The following is a 16,261-nucleotide window of genomic DNA, read 5'->3' as shown; positions in this document are numbered from 1 at the left end:
GAGTTTAGTTCAATTTTGTTAATAATGTTAGCAGATCGATCAATGCATTTGCTAGTTTTATCTCCTTGTAAAAAGTTAAGAAAACAAAAAGACCCCCCCCAAGTTTTATGACCAGAGGATGGAATCAGCGCTTAAGATTATTGTAGGGTATCTGAAACAAATAAAGCAGTAGAACAGAGAAGAAGAAAGATACCCCGGGTTAAGATTCGAGAGGCAGAATGTAGTTTTTTCTATTATGCAAACTAATTGTTCTTGGTCTCGGAGGACATCGCATCGGAATCGTGCTATTCATAGCAGTAAATTACTCTCTGGAGGATGCGAGAACTATACCATGCCAATAATTCAACAAAGAAAATGCCTTCAATTGATTGCTGATTACTGGGATTTCAAACGGAGAAAACATATCAGAACACAAATGACGGATTAGGATAACATACTTAGAACCATTGCAAATTAAAAGAAATTTTCATTCCTCAAATCTCACAAACAAATTCGAACATTTCAGTACTCTTTTGAATTGGGCAATTAACCCTCTTGTGAATAGTTGTACACATATAAACAACTTTGAAAAACACCAAATATCCCCAATTAAGTTACATAAAATCTTTTAAAGATGAAAGAAAAATAAAGGAAAAAAAAAACGTTTTCTGCAAATATACTAAACTCAACAAAAGTGTCTTTTTCCATGGAAATGGATCTCAAATCCAATTTATCACCAACCAACCAATTAGTCAGCAGCAGCTGCTAACAAATTCCACATTCACCAAATTCCATTTCCTTCACCTTAGGCATCAATCTTGGCAGCCTTCAATTTGCGTGCTAATAATTTGTGTCCGCAACTTATGGGTCAACCAGAAATTTGTTGAGACCATGTAAGATTCTACTTGGACACACAAAGCAAAACACAACCAAAACAGGAATGAGTCCCAAAATTTGCATATCATAGCCAAATACAATTCAAGACAAATAACGTTTCTAGCACCCTCTTGTAGTGGTGAAATAGCATTGTGGTGAAGATACAATCTACTTTTAAACACAAAATGGACAAAACAGGGAAAAAGTTTTAAATTACAATGAAAGTATGTTCCTCAGGATATATACACTAACCTTAGTTAAAGCCTCCCCCAGTCCACATTGAATCCGATTTCCCATTGTGACCAGCAGCCTTCGAAACAGATGCACTCTGGTAATGATCAAATCCATCGTCTTTGCCATCATCCCAGCCAGCCCAACCGTCACTGCTATTGGATCCCGTTCCCTTAGTAGTCTCTTGCTTCCTATTGTCTTTTTGGTCCCAATCATCCCAAGAACTCGAGCCGTAAGAATTAAAATTCCCACTCGATGATTGCCCCCCTCCAGAAGAATTCCATTGTTTATTCTCCTGTTTAAACTCTTGATAATATCCATTTTGCTCACTATCATTTCGTTGCCAGTTATTATCAGCCTTCCAGGTTGTTCCGTCTTTAGTGTACTCTTCAACCTTTTGTGAAGCCATTGCCATGACCCCTTTCATAATCCCCCAAGTCCTATGTCCTATCTCTGTAGTCTTTGCAGTGACAACATTAACAGTTTCATTCACCTTGTAATCATAGCCACCCTCTTTCACCTGTTATAAGAGTTTAATCACACAACTCCTTTATCAAAGTTCAGAAATTGGAAAGATAGCTTACAATATATGCATTCCTTGTAAAAAAAAAAAATGCAGAATATTAAGTTAATCCGAAAGCAAATAAAACAACTCTCTCTCTCTCTCTCTCTCTCACCCATGCACACACACACACCCCCATAGAGATGAAGACTAAAAACACACAAACCTTTCTCAAAACTCAAAGCAATGTAAAAAAGAAAGAAAACAAAGAGAAAACAAAGGTAACGGGTTACGACCAAGATGTGTCTTCCTCATAATAGATTTTTTTGCCCCTCAAAATAGCCTTACATTTGTAGTATGGTAACGGGTTCATAAATTTTCAAACCTCAGGATATTTAGGTTGATCTAATACCCAAGGGGGAATAAAATTTAATCTGGCTGTTACTTAAAACAATGACTAGCAGTGGTGGTTTGCCAGTAATTGACACCATGTGAGGGCTGGGCTAGAGTGTTTTTGTAATTTTTTTTTAATGTCAAATGGAGACGTTACGATTTATAATGGTACTTTGATATGTTAAGACGGGAGATCCAGACACTAGTGTTTACTACATCCATGAAGCAAGTCATTAGCTTCAAGTTCTGAGGAGTTAACCTATTAAATTTGGAATTTGATAGTTAAAAAATAGTAGAAATGGTGAAAAAGGGTGAAAATGAATAACAGAGGTAGCTTTTTCAGGGCTGTTCACCCAACTTATCGGAATATTTGAAAGAACAAAGAGAATGTAGCTTTTTCATTCAGAATACTACCAATTTTCTATTCCTTGTCCTTCTCTAAAGGTGATCCAAATGGAATGCTGAAATAGAATTATTTTTAATGAGTACCTGATATTAGTTACGTTAGAAAGTAAGAGATCTTTTGGTTTTAGTTTAGTTTAGTTTATTTCTGTTTTCTATTGCAGTAAAACTAGAATTACCTATCTCCAAATACATTTCATATTACAGGCACGGAGCATGAAGTTGTATGTCATTGGACTGACAAAAGCACAAACAAACAGAAAAAGTGGCGCCAAACATATATCTTATTACCATAGCCAAAAGAAACGCAGTATACATACAAAATTCCTCCATTCACAGCATTCAATATAAGCATTAAACCCATTACGTCTATAGCATTTCAATAACCACAACAACGGATTCTTCGTGCATAGCATTTCAATAATTTCGAACTACCACTATAAGAGAAATTGCAAACCAGCAACTCTACTGGAACTAGGAGACATAATAAATATGCATGAACAGAGATACAATGCCTATGCCTGGCAGAATGGTCATCTAACATCAAACAAAATTAAGAGTGACAAATAAAATACCTTTGTAGTGAGCTCTTTCGTGCCTGCCTGGACTACATTCGCAGCCGACTGAGCCGCAGACGCAGCAACCAAAGATAACTTACCAATACCCTATTCAAATGACAAAAGTGCAAAACCAAAAACATACATGTAATGTGTATCAATATTCAGCCATTTCCAGCTACAATCAATCACACATCAAAATAAACACAAAAACAAAAATAATGCAACCTGAGAAACAACAGATAACACATCGCCTTGCGCATTCACATTCTGATGATTCTGGGAAGGCGCGGGACTCGATCCAAACCCGACATACTTCCCGCCCTGTGAGGGCGGGAGCCCGTCCGGCCGCGACTCGTTCTCTGCCATTTTTCTGGCGAAAAAGCTCTCCTTGTTCGCCGCCGAGGCCTCAAATTGCGATCTCGTAATGTCCTCCGTAGACCTCGACCTGGCGGGCATGCTTCCTCCATATCCACCATCCCCACGACCACCATGACCACCACCACCACCAGCTCTGAAGTCGCCGGTCGACTGGTTCCTCCTTATATCGTTCGACGATCTGAAACCGTCGTCGTCCCAACTATCCCACCCCCCATTGTTCCCCGAATTACCACCCCTGCTGCCGCCGCCGCCGCCTCCATGGGCCAAAGGTGGCTTTGATTTCCCGAACCCTAGGGTCTCCTTCACGACGGGTGGGTCCCGCCAAGGACGCCCCTCGGCTAGGGCTTGAATCCGATCCCGGTAGACGCTGGCGGCGTTGGTGTTGTACTTGGTGACGATATCCGTCTCCTTGGAGACGCCGTAGCTGGCGAGGAAGGCGTTGAGCTGCTCGTTGCCACCGGCCTCCATCTTCTTGATCTGGATCTCGGACCAGGAGTCCATGGTGACGGATCGGACGAAGGAGATGTGGACGCCGAGGCCGCGGTGCTTGCCGGAGCACTCTAAGCACATGAAGACGCCGTAGGATACCGAAGCCCATTGCGGGTTCTTCTGGGAGCAGTCGACGCAGATCTTGTTCCCTGGCTGCGATTGCAGGTCCCGGAGCCGCCGAGATGCCGCCATTTTTTGGGGTTACGATCCGTTCCGATCTGAATCGGATTGTACAAAATCGGATCAAAAAATTGAGATCAAAATTTATGAAAAAAAAAAAGAGAGAATTTAATTGAGAGGAAGGGAGGCGGAATGTCACCCTGTTTGGGGAGAGGAATTAGAATTAGGGGAACACCGACAGCGTTAATTCTTCGAACACTTTTTATAGTTTTATGGATTAGACGAACAGATGGAGTCCACTGCTCTCTGGCTGCATATCTCAAGGGTGGCACGTGCGGTGATTTTTAGTTTTACTTCTCTGTTCCTTCCAATGAATTTAGAAACAACTAACTTACTAAATTTGTTTCAACAAAAAAAAAAAAAAAAAAATTGTTATTTTATTCGTTGGTTAACGTATTTTGTGTGACAGTTTATCATTTCATTCAACTTTCATTTTATTTCATCATCTTGTTAAATCGTACAATTATATTGTTGTTTTTTTTTTTTTTTAACCAATTCCCGCGCAAGTTTATAACTAGCCAAAATTTATTGTTTTAAACAATTATTTATGTTGTTACTCTTTTGGAGGGTCAACTTAGAGAGAAGTGGGGAGTCTTCAGCAGGGAAGAAGGTGAGAACTTTCGATAAGAGAAGAACCTGTAGAAGACAAAGACGAAGAAGTAGTCGTCAAGCTTCGGACACCTTTGTGGTGTCTGTCGAAGGCCCTCCGATGCTTAAGTCAGCTATAAATGGTAACTTTGACAGAGTAACGGTAAAAGGTGAGAAAGTAATTACTTCTTTTACTCGGGTACAAGTAAAAATGGGAGCCTTGTACAAAGTTTCGATGTGGGACTTTGTGCAAATCGCTGTAGTGGTGTCACGTGTCTTAGAGATTAAGTTCGGCAGTCGGGAGCTTCGGCAGGTGTCAGCCACTTCGGTAGAGTGTCTTCCTTTAGTAGGGGAGAAGGCATGTTTGCCTTGGTGCTAGTCTTTTTGATACTGGATATGCTCGGTTGATTATAGTGTAAACAATTTACTCTAGTATGAAGACTGTCAAAAGAAGAAGATCCATAAATTGGTAAGTCCGAAAAAGAAATAAGAAACAGATAAGTATGGTGACGAAAATATTTCAGGACAAATTGTTGAAGAATTATAATTCCATTATAATCTCTTACTCTATCTTTCAATTATTTTTGTTAATTTAGTATACGTATAGTTCACGTATATTAGAGTGCACAATAAAATTAGATGTTTTGGTTATAAAAAAGCGATTGAGAGGGTAGCTTCGACCTCTTGGCCTAGCTATGGTATATTCTCTAACTCACATTTTGACTTAACCTTATGAGTTCGAGTAGTCGCATATATGCGATACTAATATTTGCCATAAAAAGTCAAAAATATTCCAACTGGAAGAATAGTAGTTCCATAAACAACTGCTGTTCACATTATTAGGCAATGGCTTGGGGAAGGAATATTTTATACAATATTCATTAGGCCCAGAAGCCCACTCTAACTTTGGATCTTGAAACTGAACATTGCCACATTCAAAAGAAAAAGGTGGAAAAGATTTCAGAAGAATGAGACCATATAAAGGTAGACAAATGGGCTTAGAGCTTTGCTAGATACTGAAACGCCCAAATGATTATTTTTCAATTCCCAAATGATTTCAAGCCTGTAACATTTCTCTCCAAAAAAATGTTGTAAATAAATATGCCAACCCCTGCATGAAATATTGAAGGAAAATACATTGAGTTATTTACACTAACATTCTTTTAGGTTTTCGATTTTTTCACAAATTTTTTTAAAATTTTAGAAATTACACGAACACCCCCTAAGGTTTTAAATTGTTTTCACAAAACTCCTTCTAATTGATTTTTCATTCAAAGATTGATGATTTTATACACACAAAAATCTCCAAATGACAAAGTTGCCCTTTAAGATTAGATTGCATATACTTCATTGAGGTTTATTTTGTCATTTGCATAAGTTTTTTATATATAATGAAATCATCAATTTTTGGACAAATAATCAACGAAAATGAGTTTTGTGAAAACAAACTGAAACCTCAAGGGGTATTCGTGTAATTTTTGAGACTTGATGAGATTTTGTGAAAACACAAAAAACCTCATAGGATGATAGTGTAAATAACTCAAATAAATACTATGTTCTATAATAGGTTGATTAGGAATCTCACATGGGACAATTGGAATGAATTGGTAGGTAGATAGATCATTGGTATCTTAGTTTTAGTAATTTTTGGAACTAGGCCCCAATTTCCATATTTTTCAACAAAGAGTAATTCTCAATTATTTTCTATCTTTCCAATTTTACCCTTACAATTTTTGTAATTAAAAAAAAAAAAAAAGAGGAGAAATTCTTAACTATGCCACCCACTCTCCTTTTTCTTTTTCTTTTTTGAGAAAAAAAAATTCGATTTTATTGTATTGCAAGGGGAACCGATACAAGTTGAAGTTGCATTGTGATTCCATTGATAGAAAGGAACCCCCACATGCATGTTAATGCAGTCAATAATATTAGGTTGAGTTCTGCTGATTTTAAAATTTTAATTAAAGCCTTAGGGCCTCCATATTGAATAGCCTAGTTTTAAAAAGAAAGATGATAACTTTTATGCACTATTATGCTTCGATTGGTTCATGGGAAAGTAGGTTTGGGGATGAGAAATCAATTGCTTCTCCATGTTTGGTAAGTCCAAGTATGAAAAGTGGTTACCTTGCACATGGGAAAGTAGGAGGGAAAATGAAGCCATCCTCCCAACTTGGGTTTTTTTTTCTCTCATCATGGGAAAGTTTGGGAAAATGAGCCAACATTAAATGCGTATTTTTCATGATCATTTTGTCCAAATTAACAATTTGAATTACAGTATATCATTAAATGCATTCTTTTCAAACATGAGAAAGGAAATAAAGTGATATCTCCCCGTTACTTTTCCGGCATTACCAAACATATGAAAGGAATCCTCCATTTCCCATCCTTTGAAAAATAACATGAAAAATGATTTCTCCTCAAATCTGTTCTGTTAACCAAACAGGGCCTTAATAGAGATAAGTTTCACACACCCTTATGCATTATTGTACCGTCTCATATGTCATAATCATAAAGTCCTAGAATTAAGGAAAATCAATCACATGTTCATTTACTTCGATGTTGAAATAATTCTAATTCCGTCAAATTTGAATTAGACATGTTGGTCAAGATAAAGAAAAAGACAAATAAATTTCACGTTAAAATTCGTAATCAAATTGATCTTCAAATTTAGGTATTGAAACTCATAATGAATTTTGACATCCAAGCATCTTCACCGTTTTGGTAAAAAGAGCTAGTTGGGAGAGGGGTCGGTCATTCTATATTTATATTCCATACTCTTTTTTTCTGTGGTCTCATCTCGTGGACTTTTCTTGACCCTCTAAAGGATTAGCCTTACAATAATACTGCAGAGAGAGACAGCTACTGTTAGCTCCGATGGATCAGACACTGTATCTGTAGCCAATACGCACGCCCATGTCTCTAGTCTTTTATGACATTTCAAAGGATTGGATGAGCATGGGTATATTTAATGTCAATGCATGAACCAGCATAATTTAAATCCTTTCTTCTTTATCGACAGGTCTACTCCAGTGAAAAAGATATTTTCGCACATATAAGTGATCTCAAATTTCAACATATGTGTGAGAAACTCTCTACTCTTGCAGTTTAGATTATCGTTTATATTAAAAGAAAAAAAATCTTTCTTTTTTTCCTTATTTATTTATGCTTTTAAGGGATAGAAAGAAAGAATTAATGCCCGAACGTGGTTCCTACGTTCACAATCCTAGGATTTTGGTGAGCCAAGAAAGGCAGGAAGACACATTAGTTCACGATTAGTGGATGTTCACAGGCATTTTGCCTGTTTAGTTAGTTCCCCAGCACCAAAACAACCACGATGAATTTTATTTATTTATTTAAGCAATGCTAATTAACACTTTCATGAATGGTGATAAGAGATCTATATGAAAACCGCCTAAACCGAATCAAATATCTATATTATTTTTATTTGACTATTAGTCAGGATGTTAGATGTTTAGAAATTACAGTGGCTGTTGCAATGTTTGTTTTATATGTGTTCGTTTCAACTTTCAAGAATAAAATTATTGTGTTTAATTTCACCTAAACCGCCACTCAAATTGCATCATCGCTTATCAGTTGACTAATTTGACCGCGGTTAAAAAAAGGATCTAAACTAGATTGCTTAACCCTTTATTTTTCCAAAATGGAAGCATGGTCCATTCAAGCAAGCTGATCATGATGAAGATGTTTCATCATTCCAAGCTGGGACCAGTTGGATCCAATTGATTCACAATTATATATATATAGCACATAGTTGGTGTTGTTGGGTAGTTTGGTAGTTTGGTTTCATATCACCACACAATGTAATGGTAAATATATTGTGATTGTGCATGCAATGCAACCCCCGACTTCCCTACTTTAGACAAAGTCCTGGGCACACCAATCATAGTTGATCATTCTACACAAGTTGATGATAAAAATAGAACCCAATTGATGTAGGAAGAATCCCCAGTACCAAAGAAAAACAGCACTAAATTCAAGGATCATGGCTTTCAATTTTCCAAAGAAAGCTACATTGTTGAGCTGTTGTGGGGTTGGTTGAGGCCAATTAACAGCTCTTCACCGAAGAGCATTTAATACTTGTCAACAATACAGTAGCTCCAATTAAACCCAATTTATTACCTACATTCAACCAGCCCATACATGAATTTCCCATGCATTTCCTTCCTCTCTTTTTTATTTTTCCCTTCTTATCATCTTATGGTTTGAGGCATCTTTTTCTTTTGGCCCCTACCCCTCTCCCAATGCTTTGTTTCCAAATGTTATAAAAAAGAGAGGGTTCTGTCAGTTTGTCTCACATATTTGTGGAGTGAGAGGAAAAAAAAAGGGGAACTTGCTCTGTGCTTCTGTGTGAGTTTTCTGGTTGGGATTGGGTCTTTTGTGTGATTTTAGGAAATGGGTATCTTTGCATTGGTGACAGGAAGGCCAGGGCCTAGTGGGTTTGGATCAGCTTCCACTGCTGAGCAGGTCACTGATGGAGTTGATGCTAGCAACCTTACTGCTATTGTCACTGGTCAGCTATAACTTTTGCATTTTCCTCTTTGAATTCTGTGTTTTTGTTTCTTAATGTCCTTTCTTTTGGGTTTCTGTGGCTCCTTGAGACTACCAATCAGATGTATTGAGTCATTCTCATGATAAATCTTGGGTAGCTAGCAAAAAGCCAACAGCCCAACATTTCTATTTGATTAACATTTCTGTTCCTGTTTGTGAAATGCAGGTGGGGCAAGTGGGATTGGGTTGGAAACTGCAAGGGTCTTGGCACTTCGAGGAGCCCATGTCATCATTGCCGCCAGAAACGTAGAGGCTGCGAAGGAAGCAAAGCAGCTCATTCTTAAAGACAATCGAAGTGCTCGAGTTGATGTTCTAACACTTGACCTCTGCTCCATCAAGTCTGTTAGAGCATTTGTTGGCAGCTTCAATGCTCTTGATCTTCCTCTCAACCTCTTAATGTAATGATCTTTTTCTCTCTTATTTTATTTAGGCTTCACGTAACATTTTAGCATCTGCATCTTATTTAGTTTTTCAGAAATTGGTGGTTAATTATGTTGCAGAAACAATGCTGGTGTCATGTTCTGCCCCCACCGGCTTTCAGAAGATGGAATAGAATTGCAGTTTGCAACCAATCATCTTGGTAAGTCCTACTTATTTGCTTTCTGAATTGGGAATTATTGTAGGGCCTATCTCATATCCTGAATTGGGAAAATATATATGAAAAGAAGGGGTTTTAAACCTTTGTTACTTATTTGCGTTCTAGTTAAGCCAATTACCAATTTTACAGGTCATTTTCTCTTAACAAACCTTCTCCTTGAGAAAATGAAGAACACTGCTAGAACTACTGGTGTGGAAGGCAGAATTGTGAATCTGTCATCAATTGCTCATGTACACACTTATAAAGATGGGATTCATTTCGATAAGATCAACGATCGAATTAGGTATCTTTTTTCCACAGTGGTTATTTATAAATAAAAAGATTATGATAAGCAGTTCATAGCGCTTTGACTTGATGTCTTTTTTTTTGTGTGTCCCCTCAGTTACAATGACAAAAGGGCGTATGGGCAATCCAAATTAGCAAACATACTTCATGCCAACGAGCTCTCTCGTCGATTGCAGGTGATCCTATTTCCTACATAACTGCTCATAGAACCCTAGCTCAACCCCAAGTTATCTTTATCATTCTCATTTTAGCCAAATGAAAACAGGTAAATGGTAGTTGTGGTAGGTGAATGTTTCCCAGTTTCGTTAATCACTGGCCTCCACTAGTCAACTATAATGTCCAAAGACTCTTCAATAAGCATTGGTGAGACCTACATGATTATGGAGGCACATGAATTGGTAGGGCTGGCTGGTGGATAATATAGTACGGACATGGTGTCTGTCAAGAGTCGATTGAACGTTAACAAAAGAGGGCTCTCCGTACGTACAAAATTCAGAGGTCTTCAATGCTTTGCGGGGACCAAAAAACATTGATGAAATAAATATTGGGAAGGAGAGGAGGTCCATAAATGGAATTTTAAATTTAATCACTGCCCCATTCATGGTCCCATAGACAGACAGACAGGTATCCTGTACTCACAATGTGTGAACTTTGAATCATAAGGACAGTTTGCATGAACGACTGTGAGTCCTAGAAGGAAGTGAACTCTCTCTCTAAGATAGGGTCTTAATTTGTTGGGTAAAATCTAGTTGGGAGGTAGGCATAATTTTGATAAATTGTTACCGTACTGTCAAGTTACACCGTGTAGGTCGGCATGTGATTTCTTTCGGTCCAATTGACTAAAACCTAAACAGAAAGTTTTAAAATTTCAAGCAGGCGATTTATTGTGTTGGACGAACTCATCTGTGAAAAGTGAGACAATGAAGGTATATTAAAATGCAAGTAATCTGCTCTAATAAAGTGGCAAATTGCTTGCCGTGCTGTGCAGGAAGAAGGTGTGAACATAACAGTCAATTCAGTTCACCCAGGATTGATCATGACACCTCTCATGAGGCATTCTGCTCTTCTGATGAGTATGTACAAATATCCCATGCATAATTTGATATTCCCACCCAACATATATATACACTTTCACATATTTTAATTTGTATCACAGCCAGGCCATTGACTTTGATCATCTTTGTTATGCAGGAACTTTGAAGTTGTTCACCTTTTGGTTTTGGAAGAATGTCCCTCAGGTGATTAATTTGTTAATCTCCATCAAATAATCTCAATTTTATTTTTAGTACAAGCGATTGGGGGACAGGGGGGTTTACACACAAACATTCCTGGGTGTCTGGGGTTTCGAACCTCTGCTCACAGGGCTTGAGGCCAAAGAGTCCAACCAACTGAGCTAATCTCAATTTTAATTCATTGTGTAATATATTTTTGCATGCATTGTCTGAATTGAATGTTTTATCAGGGAGCAGCCACAACATTGTATGTAGCCCTGCATCCAAAAGTGAAAGGTGTGACTGGAAAATACTATGTGGACTGTAACGAGATGAAACCCAGCTCATATGCTAGAGATGAAAACTTAGCCAAAATGCTCTGGGACTTCAGCAACAAGTTGATTGATGGAGCTTCCAAAAGCTGATTATTTAAGAAGCACCCTCTCAATCTGTGATGCCTATTTTTATATAAAGCTTGCTTGCAAGGCATAAGCCTTATGTTTGTGGAATTTGGGTTTGATTGAAATGGTTCATAGTTTGGTCGTTTGTTGATAATTATTTTGTATTGTAAAAAAAATAATGTAATGAGATTTGGACAGAGCCAGGAATCTTATTGGGTGGCGGGTGCTGCTGGTTAATTAACAAGAACAAATGCATACAGCCAAAGCTTATTAATTAAGAACAATAACAATGCATAACCATGATTAAACAAAATTAAACCTTCAGTCATAACAAGAAAAACAAAAGACTACAAGAAAAACACACAGAAACTCACAAAAACCATGGACACTCAAGACAGAAACTTTATATTAGGTTAATCCAATAATAATTCGACTCTAATTCCATCCATTTACAGGTCAACTAAGCAAAATTAACAGCAATGAAAGAGAAATAAATACATAAATTATTTGTTCAAAATTGATGACATCCTTCCATGCTGGGTTACTTACAGCCCATTCGTTCTTGACTATTAACAGATTAATGAGGCTATTAAATAAGAGCATTTAATATTATTGTATTTTCTTTGGCAAAACCTTTTTGGATGCGACGGGAACATGATGTTAATTCAAATATTGTTTTAATTCTTTTGTATTGTCAAAAAATTAATGTAATGGGATTTGGACAGAGCCAGGAATCTTATTGTGTGGCGGGTGGTTAATTAAGAAGAACAAATGCATACAGACAAAGCTTATTAATTAAGAACAATAACAATGCATAACCATGATTAAATAAAATTAAACCTTCAAACATAACAAGAAAAACAAAAGGCTACTAGAAAGACATGTTGTGAATTTTAGACAACCTAAAAAATAGAGATTATAAAGATTAGTCTAAATATAAATTATACTCGCAAGTGCACGAGGTCAATCGTAATTTAGTATGGTAAATACGAGGTCATTCCTACGAAGATTGAGTTCAACTTTCAATTAGTCTAACCTAATTTACTTCACAAAATACTTTAATTACTCTAATTACATAAACAAGAAATTAGACACGTAGCATACTCACGTAAACACAAAAAGGGTTTTTGAAAGAATGATTTAAATAACAACGAAATTAAAAGACAAAACAAGTAGAAAGTCACGAAACACAAGGATGAAAAATTCAAATCGATAAAAGCACTAGAACAAAGAATTCACCACTAGTAATCCGATCTAGCCTCTTATTCACTTACCTATTAACTAACCATTTGAGGTCGCCGCATAGTTTTTCTTTTTCATGAATTACTTATGGTATTTAGACTAACTCGTACATTGTCACATCCCGGATCGGATCTGCCGTAGCACGATATTGTCCACTTTGGGCCCTCCTTGCCTACACGGTTTTGTTTCTGAGAACTCACGAGCAACTTTCCAGTGGGTCACCCATCCTGGGATTGCTCTAGCCCAAACTCGCTTAACTTCGGCGTTCCCATGACTCCGAAGCCAGTGAGCTCCCAAAAAGCCTTGTACTAAATGGAGGTGGGCATGTACATATAAGGCACATCACCACCTCTCCGTTGGTCGATGTGGGATGTTACAATCCACCTCCTTAGGGGCCCGACGTCCTTGTCGGAACACTCGCACCACCCAGCAGAGTGACTCTGATACCATTATGTCACATCCCGGATCGGCTCCACCGTAGCACAATATTGTCCGCTTTGGGCCCCTCTACCCTCACGGTTTTGTTTCAAGGGACTCATGAGCAACTTCTTAGTGGGTCACCCATCCTGGGATTGCTCTAGCCTAAACTCGCATAACTTCGGTGTTCACATGACTCCGAAGCCAGTGAGCTCCCAAAAGGCCTTGTACTAAATGAAGGTGGGCATATACATATAAGGTACATCACCCTTCTCCGTTGGTCGATGTGGGATGTTACATATATTCTTACGTGCAATTCGCCTATGGTATTTAGATCAAATATCAACACATAGAAACTCATTAAGATCAGTGAAAACCTAGAACAAGCATGTAAACTCTAGGAGTATGGTATTTACCCTAGACGAATTACAAATCCTAATCACAAGAAGCAAGCCTCAAATTAAGTATGGTATTTACTCTAATTTGCATATGATTAACTCGATTAAAAGTCTAGATGGTGATCAAGCATCAAGATAATCAACCAAGTTATTAAGCACAATGATTAAGAATCCAACATCAAACGGCAATCAATAGATAGGTAAAATAAGAAAACTAGATTATCATACTAAGGCTACATCATGCCTTAGCAAAAGAAAATTAGTTACACATAATCATATAATTCGACATAAACAAAAACATAAGGAAGAAACAATCAAACTTAGCCAAATGTGGTACTCTTCCAGTGTCTCCAATTTCTCCTAATCTTTGTGTGTCTAACTCAAAAGGAGTTGTTTCTCATGCTTAAATAAAACACCACACGTCCATTCCTACCCTAGCTGGGCTTTTACAGCATACCAAAAATAAAGAAAAACCTAATTAAAACATAAATCCAAAATAGGTAAGTAATTGTAATAACCCAAAACAAAAATTCATATTTAATTAGTAATTTATTTTGAGGAAAGACAATTTTGCCCTTGGAATATTTTATTAAGAAAAAGTTAACTTTTTGACCGAAAAGGAATTTGACAATCCCACTTACGCCGTTCCGTAGAGCGCGACGAAACGAGTCCGTAGACATGGAGTGGGCTCGAATCGGAGCTGTAACGAAGAAAATACGGTTAAAATACCATGAGGGGCAAAATGGTAATTTGGAAAAAAAAAATCAGATTTTTATCCCTTTTCTCTCTCTCTCTCTCTCTCTCTCTCTCTCTCTCTCTCTCTCCCCTCTCCCGCTGTTGCTGCCGTCGCCTTCCAAGAGCCTTCGTCGCCGCCACGGAGCACCACCGGCCACGAGACCGGTCTTGTTCGAACCGCCGCCGTCCCCTCTTCCTTCCCTGACCATTCCCCGCCTGTGAAACGGCCGGCGCTGGCCAGAAATCGCGAAAAACCGACCGGTTTTGTCAAAATTTCAAACCGCTCGTTCTCCTTTAATTCTCCTCCAAATTTGTCGAGTAAGGTATGGATTCCTACCTATTTTCCATCTCTAGCTGATGGTTGGATAGGTTTGCATCAATTTTGATCTTAGATAGCCCCGTTTTCAAATTGAAATTTGGTCGAGTTTCGGCCTCCGTGTTCGGCCACTTCCGGTCAGTTTTTGGGGTAGGTCCAAGAACAAAAGTGGTTTCAAATATGGTGTTATACCTAGGATAGGAGTTTGGAGTCGTGGTTTTGAGTTTTTCCGGCGATGCGTAATCGCTTTGGACACTCATCGCTGCCCGCACGTGTGGCGGCGTGTGGGCGAGGGTAGTGCAGAAACATTGTGTCTTGATGCGATCCTTAGGTTGTCACGAGCGCGTAGGAATTCGCGGATCTCAATTTGGATACCGTTTAAGCCTCGAACGGACTTTCCATATTGTGCGATTTCCGGGTTCAATACTGTTGAGTCGTTGGATCGTACTCAATTTCAGATATGTTATTCTAGATAATTTCAGAATCGTGTAGGATTCAACGGATTGTGAATCGGAGTCCCGGATACTCCGAAATCGCGAACCCTAGGGCTAGGGTTTAGAAATTATGCGATTACACGATCGTGGTCAATCCGACCGTCCAATTCAGACCAGACTAGCAGGACATGGGTATTTAAATGTGAGGAACCTATAGGGACTCCCAGATTGGCAATTGGAGGTCGTGGACCCCACGAGGTTCCGTATTGACCAATATGGCAGTTTATCGCTTAGTGAAGTCTCAGGTCTTTTAAGACAGTTCTAAACATCTGAAATCCTTAAGTGGGCATAAGAATGACTTTAAAGTTAGTGCACGCACTTCTAGGAGCCGGGGGTCAAGGTTTTAATTTAATACTTTAATTGAGCAGTTTTATTAATTAAATATTCGTGGTTTAATCAGGCACCCGGGGCCAGGCAGACCCGCAGGAGGGACTTCAAGAGGTCCAGTTAGCTCGGACCAGAAGTGAGTGGACTTTTATTTTATAAGTGATTTTATGCAAATAAATTTCATTATTTGATCTTAAATAAGTTTTATTGATTGTAGTTTTCCTAGCATGTTTTGTTGAAGTTAAATATCTTTATTTATATGTTGCCTAGTTAAAATGCTAAAACGAGATGGAAAGTAGAGGTTGAGATTTATATCAGATAAAATGGCAGCAGAGTTCCAGATTTAACAAAAAATTCAGTTATTTATCAGATTTTTCAGAAATTTTATATTTTCTTAAGCCACCGTAGGTACCCAGTTACAGAAACATTTTGCCTTCGGTATATGTTGCCTTCGGATATGGCGATGTCCACGGACATCCAGTTTACCTTCAGTTTTGTCAGTGCACTTGACATTTGCCTCACAAGTTTCGGGGACGCCCGGACCGTGATAGCCAGGAATGCGGATCAGGCTGATTACGGTCTCCTGAATCCTGCCAGTTTGCGGCTCAGGTTGACTTTGTGTCACCGAGACCTACCAGGGGAATTGACGGATATCAGGAATTGACGGAATTAAAGGGGTACACCTAGGTGGTA

At 38.4% G+C, this 16,261-nt stretch overlaps 2 protein-coding genes across 3 annotated transcripts; one reads left to right on the top strand and one right to left on the bottom strand.

Annotated features, from left to right (window-relative positions):
- Nucleotides 1-446: 446 nt before the first annotated feature.
- Nucleotides 447-4,279, bottom strand: LOC117630907 (probable ADP-ribosylation factor GTPase-activating protein AGD6). Of its 2 annotated transcripts, XM_034363763.1 has the most exons (5): nt 4,130-4,279; nt 3,169-4,028; nt 2,959-3,048; nt 1,108-1,606; nt 447-880 (listed from the first exon to the last, which is right to left on the bottom strand). In XM_034363763.1, exons 2-4 carry the CDS (start codon nt 4,000-4,002, stop codon nt 1,109-1,111), a joined length of 1,422 nt encoding a protein of 473 aa, XP_034219654.1. In that variant the 5' UTR covers nt 4,003-4,028; nt 4,130-4,279; the 3' UTR covers nt 447-880; nt 1,108. The 2 variants fall into 2 exon arrangements, with proteins under 2 accessions (XP_034219654.1, XP_034219653.1); XM_034363762.1 differs by having other exon boundaries at nt 3,169-4,279.
- A 4,497-nt stretch (nt 4,280-8,776) lies between these two features.
- LOC117631218 (short-chain dehydrogenase TIC 32 B, chloroplastic-like) lies at nt 8,777-11,838 on the top strand. Its single transcript, XM_034364247.1, has 8 exons — nt 8,777-9,106; nt 9,311-9,542; nt 9,645-9,724; nt 9,872-10,025; nt 10,125-10,203; nt 11,016-11,100; nt 11,219-11,265; nt 11,490-11,838. The coding sequence occupies exons 1-8, from the start codon at nt 8,989-8,991 to the stop codon at nt 11,661-11,663; spliced, it is 969 nt and encodes a 322-aa protein (XP_034220138.1). The 5' UTR covers nt 8,777-8,988; the 3' UTR covers nt 11,664-11,838.
- The last annotated feature ends 4,423 nt before the right edge of the window (nt 11,839-16,261 follow it).

Source organism: Prunus dulcis, chromosome 6, assembly GCF_902201215.1.
Source record: "Prunus dulcis chromosome 6, ALMONDv2, whole genome shotgun sequence".
Taxonomy (NCBI): Eukaryota; Viridiplantae; Streptophyta; class Magnoliopsida; order Rosales; family Rosaceae; genus Prunus; species Prunus dulcis.
Note: the sequence above shows the minus strand (reverse complement) of the source record. Positions and strands in the feature narration are given on the sequence as shown.

Coding starts and splice junctions, on each gene's coding strand:
- LOC117630907 (XM_034363762.1), bottom strand. CDS start 4,002: ATGGCGGCATCTCGGCGGCTCCGGGACCTGCAATCGCAGCCAGGGAAC. Junction 3,049..3,168: donor TGTTATCTGTTGTTTCTCAG/GTTGCATTATTT, acceptor TCATTTGAATAG/GGTATTGGTAAGTTATCTTT. Junction 1,607..2,958: donor CGAAAGAGCTCACTACAAAG/GTATTTTATTTG, acceptor CTCTTATAACAG/GTGAAAGAGGGTGGCTATGA.
- LOC117631218 (XM_034364247.1), top strand. CDS start 8,989: ATGGGTATCTTTGCATTGGTGACAGGAAGGCCAGGGCCTAGTGGGTTT. Junction 9,107..9,310: donor CCTTACTGCTATTGTCACTG/GTCAGCTATAAC, acceptor TGTGAAATGCAG/GTGGGGCAAGTGGGATTGGG. Junction 9,543..9,644: donor CTTCCTCTCAACCTCTTAAT/GTAATGATCTTT, acceptor ATTATGTTGCAG/AAACAATGCTGGTGTCATGT.